Genomic DNA, 9,964 nt, shown 5'->3' with positions numbered 1-9,964 from the left:
AGCGTGTAAGAGAACTATTATGAAAAAAAAAAAGAAAATGATATTTGTATTGTGAAAATATTGTATAATTTCTTCAAGAAAAATAATTAAATATAAGATTTAGATAAAAAAAAAAATTAATTTTTTAATAATAAACTTTACTCTTTTTTAAAATAATTACCCTTTCACACTCCACAACTATATCTAATATTACTCCTAAATTTTTTTTTCATTACACTTTAACGGAGATGTGAGTAGTTTAATTTTAAGTATATTAAATAAAAATTATATTTTACACTCTCAAATTCTTTAGATTTTTATATTTTGCACTCAAAATTATCAAAACTAACACTTTTGCACCCTACATTAAAATCCAAGTATCAAGATTGTGCCAAATCATCTCCATGTTAACCAATACAATTGGATAAAATTGCAAATAACATTGAAAACTTTCCTATTTGAATGTCTTTACACCACACATTATTCTCGTGACATGATTTAATTTAAAAAATAAATTTTAAAATTTAAATATTATAAATTAAATTATACTACCTTACCTGGATAGTGTGTAGTGTAGTTAAGAGTTCTACCCATCCGAAATGGGTAACTAGCCACCCTCTCTACCCCCGCCCCCACCCCCCTCTTGCCCACCGTTCAGCCTACAACCCAATCAAAATTCAAGCCCATGATGAAACCTTTCAGAATAGCAAATCCACATAAGGGCAGCAGGGGAAATCATTGAGAGAAAGCAAACGAGTCGTAGTATTTCTCTGAAATCCATGATCGTGAATATCATATCCTTAAGACAGTCAAATCGGCCATGAATATCAAACATACAATCGTGGCCGTACGTGGGTCTTAGCATAGAGAATGAGATGAAGAAGAAGAGTGGTAGTAGTAGGAGGAAGAGGAGGAGGAGGAGGTTGCATGGAGAAGGAGATGAAGAGGGGAAAGAGGTAAAAAAAAAAGGAATTTTTTTTTTTTTTTTTTTTTTATATATAGCTGAGCGGGCGGATAACAAACGGACGGGTTAAAAGCCTTCCCACCTCCCACTCGTTTTAAGTCAAATTCTAATGGCATCTGCCCACTTGTTACCCATGTGGATTAGGTGAGTGGGCGGGATTACAGGGGCTCCTGGCCCAGCCTTAGGTTCAATTTCAAGTACTTTTTTTTATAGGAGTGTTAGTTCAATGTCTAAAAACTGCTTATAGTTTTGATGTTACGAAGTAAGTGTGTAAACGTTAATGCGGTGTGTATATTCAATTTTCTCAGCAAAACCAGGTTGACTGCCCGGTTATGCTGTCCTTCGAATCCTAATGCCATATAGCAAATAGCCTGGCCGTTCACTACATTCATGGAAACTGAAGAACCACAAGAAACTGAACATTCCGGGACCCCAACAGATTTTAAATATAAATCTGGAATTTTCAGCTAATATAACTTCATGTCACAACACCATATGTATGTGTACTCAAATACATTCAAGCTGCGGGGATGGAAACTTAGAGATACAGGAGGACTGGAGGGATACAGAAAGGAGAAAACCAAAAGGATATAATGGACATGCCATCAAGGTAGATAAACTAGTATATGGAAGCTGTTCCTCTGGCCTGCACCATGCATTATCTTGCACCGGCTCTGGGTTCTCTTCCAAGAGCAGCAGGCTTCATTTCGCCTCTCATGTGGTCACGACCATTTTGGGTTGGCTTGTGTCCTCTGCTTCCTCCATTTCCAGCTGTTTTTGAAGCTGGGATTCTCTTATCAAACCCGAACTCAATGTCAATGTCCACAGCTTCCTTGGGTCGAGAGTGGTGTTGGTTTCGCTTAGGCTTTTGATCAGTTTGGTAGCGCCGGTTGCAGAGCCTGCCAAGAAAGCAAGCAATGGCCGATACAGCAATGACTACGGCCAGGACAATAAAAACTATCCCAAATGATCCATCTGAATGGTGCGAAGATGGCTGCCCTGCCTCGGTGTTGGGGTAAACCAGAACGGGCTGCTGCTGCTGCGGTTGCAAAGACATCTTCAGGCTTGGCTGAAAGAAGAGAAAGGGTACTGAGGTTTTGTTTTAGTAAAATTCTGCAGCTCTAGTCCTTTGAGTGCAGACAAAGGGAGTTGTTTATTTACTACTGAAACAGGCAATGGGATTCCGTGTGGAGGGGTTATGCTGTGTATAATTGGGTTCAAATATATGGAGGTTTTCAATTCAATAAAGTGGGGAGTTGCTTTAATAAAAGAGACAACTAAAGATATTCCTTGTGTTCTTTAAGTGAGGAAGACTGGGCAGTGTTGTTGCTTTGTATGGTGATGAAAGTAAGATTTTGGCTCCCTTTGAACAGCATGGTCCCATGAAAGAGCAGCAATTATTTACTTGGTGCTAGCTCCCCTTTAATCATTGGAAAAGGACGCTCTCTGCAGTTCAATTCATTCATGCAGAAGATAATATTGTTCATTAATTTTCGTTTATTTTATGAGATTTTTGTTCTGAGTGCTCAGGTTTAGCACTTTGTGCATTTGTTTTTAGTCGTTACTCCCTGTAATGGGTTTGATTGAGCTGCTAAAAATTACGTCTACTCCTTGATGGAATGATAAGCAACATAATGACTAAGAACTGTAGCCCAGCTATACATCATTGTGGTGATTACAAATGGAAAACGTCAACAAAATTTCCGTCCACTAAAGCTGTGCTCCTCTCAGAATCTACTGGAAAAATTGGAAGGATGATGGGATTTTAAATCCCAATTCATCTGAGATTTTAGATCCATAATATTTATAACTGGATAGTACTAAATATTCAATAAATATTTTGAATTTTTTTTATTTATTTTTGAGTCGAGAGCGGTGTCGAATCCAAGACCTCTATTTTGGAGATTTAGATGTTATGCCAACAGACTATATACCTTGCATTTTGAATCTTATTTTGAATCTATTTATCAAGAACTTGAAAGAAATCTCTATCACAAATGAAGGCATGTTAATAAGGCTTCTTCCCCGTCACGATCTTAAATAGAGTGGTCAATGATCTTCAAGATTGCTTGTTTTTATCAAAACTCAAAACATTCTAAATATGCTAACCATGCGGATGATACAACAGATAAACAAATAAAAAACATCCTGAAAAAAAAAAAAAATGTTCTCTGCAAATTTGTGTTCTCTCTGTAGTTGCATTGGACAAACTCGAGGAATGACTGCCAAGGTACTTCAAACCAAATTCTGTCTGTCTACACTGCATTTTCTTGAGCTCTCACATATGCATTTAAAATTACAAAGTTCGTTTCAACGAACAATAATATAAGTTGGTTTATGCTAAAATAAAAATTAATTAATTAATATAAGTTGGTTCCATTTTTTTTTCCGTGTATTTTATTTTTTTTATAATTAAGAAATAATTATTAATAAAATTGTGTATTTTTTTAATATTCAGAGATATTTATAAAATATTATAAAAAATGTAAAATGCACCCTCTTCATTTGCACGTAGTTCATTTAGATAAAAAAAATGATAGAGTTATTATATTCTTACTATTTATTTATTATTTTTTTGTATTTAATTTTTTTAATTTTTAATTTTACTTAATAGTTAAAAAAATTACTATTAATAAACTTATATATTTTTTTAATTTTTTTAATAATTAAATATATTAAAAAATATTTAAAATAAAATAATAAATAATAAAAACATTATAAATAATAAATAAATAGTAGATCAATAATAACTCTATGACTATCCTGCAAAAGAGAACCCCATTCGGTTCATTGTTCGAGAACTTTGTCGCGGATATCCTCAAAAGACGATTCTAAATTGGGATCTGCGTAATAAATTGCTCACCATTTCCCAGGCACAAGCTCATTGATTGAAGTTGTTGTATCGTATATATCACTAACTTTTTCTTTTGTGTGGTTTGCACAAACTCCAAGAGAAAAAAGATTTCAGTAATCAATCCCTGAATTAATCCTGTTATCTTTTTGCTTGAAGGGTTTCTATTTTCTCAATCTGAGTCCTGCTACAGGCAGCCACAAGATCGTATTTGTGCGCGGGTGTCACTGATGTGACATTTTATCGCGTCAATAATTATATATTAATAAAAAAAATTGCAAAAACAGGATAGAATAAACAGGAGAATTGAAACGAAGATAGAGAAACCGATTTTTGAAAAAGACAAGTGGGAGAACTGAAACGAAGATAGAGAAGCCGATTTTCAAAAAGGACAAGTGGGAGAACTGAAACGAAGATAGAGAAGTCGATTTACGAAGAGAACAAGCGGGAGAAACTGAGAAAAAAAAGTAGAGAAGTCGAGATTTCACCGTCAGGCCTCCTCGCGGTTCAGGCCTCTTTTGATTTTTTTGAGTAAGTGTTTGTAAGGAAGAACCCCTTCTTTTGATTTTTTTTCGTCTTGCTTAGCTGTTAGTGAAATCTCTTTTATTATTAGTATGTAAACGTAAGATACTAACAATGGAAATTAAAAATCTTTTTTCGTCTTGCTTAGTAAACGTAAAATACTAAAACTGTCGGTAGTTCACATTTCTTCTGTGAGTTTTCTTTTTTTGAAGTCATGAAGTGTGGGCACTAGGTGTTTTATGAGTGATATAACACCCGAGTGTATTCTTGTGGTATATTTTGTTTGTATATATATGGGACTTTCCAGCATCTAATTAGACGTGACATAGGAAAAGAACCAAAATTTATGAACTGGCAAGTGAAAACTCTGTCCTGTATTTTAGCATTGTTTTTCAAAAACTGGAATTTTTTTTTTATAAAGTTAGTGTGCTTTGTGTGGGTTTGATTTAAATATCATAAATATTTTTGTTGTTCAGTGTCAATTATGGTATAAAATTGCTGCCTTTCTTTTACATAAAGTTGTCCATGTTTTGGGCTCTTGATGTAGGTATGGTGCTTGAATTAAAGGGTATTCTTAAATGGTAAATTCAGTTGTATACGAGAAATAAAACCGATATGGAGAAATCTTATGTCTGAGCAAATGATACAAACAATCACCAAACATTAATGTGGAAATCCATGGTATCATTTGTCATACAAAAAATCCATAGTATCTAAGCTTAGCTGGTTTTTAAAAAATGCCCAACTTGATTGTAATATTTTTTCCTCAAAAAATGTCGAGTGAAAAAATGTTGAGTTCCCAACTTGATTGTGTATATATGTTGCTGCAGATTTGTATAAAGATTTATTGTAAAAAGTTGCATTCAGTGTTGTTGCAGTATTTATGTAAAAAGTAAGACCCACTTGGTTTCATTGTTGAGGTAAATGGAGAAAGAAAAAGAAGATGCATCCCGCATAATAGCTCCTATCACCAATCCATCAACGCAAGTATTGTAAACCTCTTTCAACAGTTGGCGTGTGTTTATTTTATGTGTAGTCATTATCCACTTGGGTTGATTAACATTATGTTGCTATATGTTAGGACATATCAAGACCACTGCATCCAAATTACATGCCAAGTTACTACGGTCCAGTGCCTCATGCGTGGTTACCTCCTTTTGTGCATCCTCCAAGTGCCAGCCCATATCCATGGAGCAACCAGGTGATCGTTGGATGGTAAAGTAGTTCGTGGGCTTTATGTTATGAACTTGAATATTTGGTCTAATTATTTATTTTTAATTATTTTTGGGAGAACTGTAGCAAGATCCATGAAGCTCTACTGTCGCTGCCACGTCAAGTGCCAAGATACCAATGATGGGGACCTCCTCCAACTGCCTACCCATATCCATGGAGCAACCGGGTGATAATGTCTTGGAATATTTATTGCAGTTAGTGTGCTTTAATTTTCTGAACTTGAATATTTCGTCTAATTATTTATCTTTAATTTTTTTATGGAAAACTGCAGCAACACCCATGGAACACTACCTCAACTGCCACGTCAAGTACTGCTGCCTTGTATTGTTCCGCCATACCAATGATGGGACCTGCTCCAACTGCCTACCCATATCCATGGAACAACCAGATAATTATTTTTTAAAGTATTTATTGTAGTTAATGTTAAACTTGAATATTGGTCTAACTATTTATGTTTATATTTTTTTTTTTTTTTTGGAAAACTATAGCAACTCCCATGGATCTCTACTTCCGCTCCCATGTCTAGTTCCGCAAGTAGTATCAGCTCTAGTGTAGTTGTCGGTTCTAGTGTACAAACCAGTGCTAGTGTCGCTGCTAGCTTTTGTTCGGCTTTACTAACATTTATTCCTCCAATTTCTACCAACCCATATCTATGTGGCAGTGAGGTGATGTCTTGGATTCTCCACATGCATTGTCTTTTACATTATCCATAACATATTTTTACATATAATAATTTTTTTTCTTATTTTACAGGAAAATAAAGTGCTGCAAAGTAACTTTGTTGAAAAAATTAGTGAGGCCCTATTAGACTCAATAGAAGTTGAAGCGCAATCTACTGCCTCTTTAGGTAATATGGTTGATATCAAGGAGGCTGACACTGATGGGGGTGATATCACTGAGGAGCCAAAGCCAGGGATGCGCTTTGAGTCGAAGGATGAGTTAATGAATTACTATAAACATTACAGAAAGTAATGTGGTTTTCCAGTAATGACACAAAGGAGTAAAAGAGAGAAAGATGAGAATGTGAAATATGTCACTGTGGGATGTGCTCAAGGTGGCAAGGCACGAAATAGGGCATCAAACGTCTCCAAGCCTCGGCTAACAAGCAAAACAGACGGTAAGGCAATGATGAATGTCATGTTAAATGATGGAAAGTTGTGTGTCATATCCGTATTTAACACACAATCATGTGCTCAGTCTAAAAAAATCCAGGTTTTTCAGATGCAACAGAGAAGTTAATGAGTCTGTTAAGAGAGTGTTGGATACAAATGATGAGGCTGGCATACGGATTAATAAGAGTTTCCATGCTCTTGTCACTGAGGCGGGTGGGTTTGAGAATGTACCATTTGGAGAAAAAGATTGTCGTAACTACATTGACAAGGCACGACACATGCGCCTTGGTAAAGGTGGTGCTCAAGCGTTGTTTGAGTATTTTAGAAGGATGCAATACAAGAATGATGGCTTTTTCAGCCTCATGGAATTGGATGATGATGATAGACTGAAAAGTGTGTTTTGAGCGGACGCCCGTAATAGAGGGGCCTACAACTACTTTGGAGATGTGGTAACATTCGATACCACATACTTGACAAATAAGTATGGAATGCCATTTGCACCTTTTGTGGGTGTAAACCATCATGGACAGTCAATCCTGTTGAGTACAGGCCTTATTTCAAGTGAGGATATAGAATCGTTTGTTTGGTTATTTAAACCTTGGCTTGATTGCATGGATGGAAAAATGCCTAATACTATTATTACAGATCAAGACCGTGCAATGAAAAATGCCATCACCATTGTCTTTCCCAACACACGGCATAGATATTGCTTGTGGCACATATTGCGAAAGGTCCCTGAGAAACTTGGTTCCCATGGTCAATACAAATGTGACCTGAAAAGTAAGTTGATATCTTGTGTATATGACTCTCTTACAATTGAGGAGTTTGAGAATTCTTGGAAAAGCCTCAATGATACTTTCAACTTGCATGAAATTGCATGGTTGCAAATTTTATATGCAGAAAGAGAATTTTGGGTGTCGGTATATTTAAAGAACTCGTTTTGGGCTGGAATGAGTACAACTCAATGCAGTGAAAGCATAAATGCTTTCTTCGATGGCTACGTGCATGCCAGAACAAACCTTAAAGAATTTTTTGATTAGTTCGACAATGCTCTCAAGAAAAAAGTTGAGAACGAAAACCAAGCTGACTTCAATTCGTTTAACTTCACCATTCCTTACGTATCACACTTGGCTCTTGAGAAGAAGTTTCAAGATTTATACACAAATTCAAAATTTAAGGAGGTTCAACAAGAGATAATGGGAATGATATATTGTCATTGTTGTTTCGAGAAAATGGAGGGAGTAATCGCAATTTAGTCGGTCGATAATCAAGTAAAGGCTGGAGATTTCATCAATGAGGTTACATATACTCTTTACTTTAATGAGGCTGAGTGTGAGGCGAAGTGTGTTTGTGGGTTGTTTGAGATGCGAGGGATGTTGACAAGATTTTCAATTAGGGATGTTGACAAACCCACGCATGCAACTATTGTGAAAGGATTCCACAAGTACACAAGAATATCACCAGAAGGAATGATCTCTGTCACAAATATGAATAATGCAGTTCATCAACTTAAGAAAGATGAGAAGGAGGCAATTTGGAATAAAAATTAGTTACTGATATAGGTGGCATAAAAAAATAAGTTGGTAATAAACGCACTATAGATCACTAGGTCTATTTGGAAAGGAATAAGTAGGGGAAGGGACTTGGACTGTTCCAACAGTCAATTTCCCAACCTGTAATGCTTCCAAATTTCTTTAATTTTCCTCTATACACTTGAGATAATTAAAAGATATAATAATGAGAGGTAAATTTAGTGGCCTAAACAGTGTGCCATGTTAAGCAAACCATGAATAGCATGAAAGACTTACTAACTATCTTCATTAGTTCAGTGCGCAGTTTAAGAACAAGAGAAAACTCTGCATTATTTGCAACATTTGGACTAATTTAAGAACATAAAAAAACTAATGAAGATAGTTAGTATAATGATTTTATTAATCTCAGTGTTTTAAATATCGTACCGTACCGGCCGGTACAGTCGAAATTTTTCGTTTCGGCCGTCCGGCCCGTACAGGTACTATACCTGTTCCGTACCGGCCAAAATACCGGCCATACCGGCCGGTACCGGTAGAACCGGCCTCAATTTCGGCCTGTACCGGCCTATATTTCAGCCTGTGTGTTTTTTTTTCCTTTTTTCAAACTACAAGCTTATTTCTTAACCCCCAATTCAGACTAGACTATTTATAATTTATATATATATGTATTTGTATATAATTTATTTATATATAGACTATTATTTTAGAATATAATTTATATATATATATAATTTATTTATAGATCGACTATCCCAAAACGTTATCCCGAAACGCTATCCTGAAACGGTACCGGTACTGAAATATTTCGTTCCAGTGCCTTGACCTGTACGGCGTCCGGTACAGTATTCAAAATATTGATTAATCTACCTCAATCGCGTACTCAATTCAATCCAACTTCAAGTATAATGCTCCTTCTCCATATATTTACAATAACAACCCAACGGCTTCACCATTCAACCCAATCACATTTTACACTTCACACAATAGCTATGTAATCTTGGTTTAGAATCAAGATAAGGCCCATGAGTCACTTGGAAATTGGAAGTCTCAATAATAAGTTCATTTCAAGAGAGGCTAAGCTTCTTGGTGAGGTTTTATGGTGTCAAAGCATGAGAATTGTGGTCTAATGCTTGTCCACCACATTTCCTGCATTAAAAGTAAAGTAGAATCATGAATGAAGGCTATTCAAATGAAGAAAAATAGGAAAAATCTAAGGGAACACAGGTAAAACCAAAACTAAGTTTAGCTAGTATTTACACTTCAGACAGTTATATACAAATGGCTAGATGAAAACTGATTTTGACAAGTTTATTATGTATGTCTCGATTTTTCAATACTCTAGCATGTCACAAAATGATAGATATAACTAAATTGAATTTACATACGAAAGGGAAAGAACAGGGGCTGATTAGAGGCTAGAAATTTGAATGCTAAGCTTGAAAGCAAACTTTTTCTTTACAAGTTGAACAACTAACAACTTGTGCATTTTCATGTTTTCAAATCTTCCCAATTAAGATGTCACAAATAAATGTAGTACCAGTGAGTAGCTCCCTATAGCTAACATCCAAATTATTGGCCTTGATCCCCTCTCTAAAATAATTAACATTAAAAATTCATTGAACATGTCCCACCAAAATAAGCTAGTTATATCACAGAAATGTTAACTAAAGTGTTAGCCATTGCTAATCGAAAAATCTGAATCATTCAAGGGTCAATGACTTCTACATATAACCAGCCTTAATCAATAAAAATCAGAAATAGCTTCTTTTTG

General features: G+C 35.4%; 1 protein-coding gene across 1 annotated transcript; it reads right to left on the bottom strand.

The window, feature by feature from the left end:
* Positions 1 to 1,370: 1,370 nt before the first annotated feature.
* LOC121258649 lies at positions 1,371 to 2,204 on the bottom strand. Its single transcript, XM_041160194.1, has one exon. It carries the CDS (start codon positions 1,998 to 2,000, stop codon positions 1,602 to 1,604), a length of 399 nt encoding a protein of 132 aa, XP_041016128.1. The 5' UTR covers positions 2,001 to 2,204; the 3' UTR covers positions 1,371 to 1,601.
* Between the last annotated feature and the right edge of the window lie 7,760 nt (positions 2,205 to 9,964).

Source organism: Juglans microcarpa x Juglans regia, chromosome 3S (genome assembly GCF_004785595.1).
Source record: "Juglans microcarpa x Juglans regia isolate MS1-56 chromosome 3S, Jm3101_v1.0, whole genome shotgun sequence".
NCBI classification, from domain to species: domain Eukaryota; kingdom Viridiplantae; phylum Streptophyta; class Magnoliopsida; order Fagales; family Juglandaceae; genus Juglans; species Juglans microcarpa x Juglans regia.
Note: the sequence above shows the minus strand (reverse complement) of the source record. Positions and strands in the feature narration are given on the sequence as shown.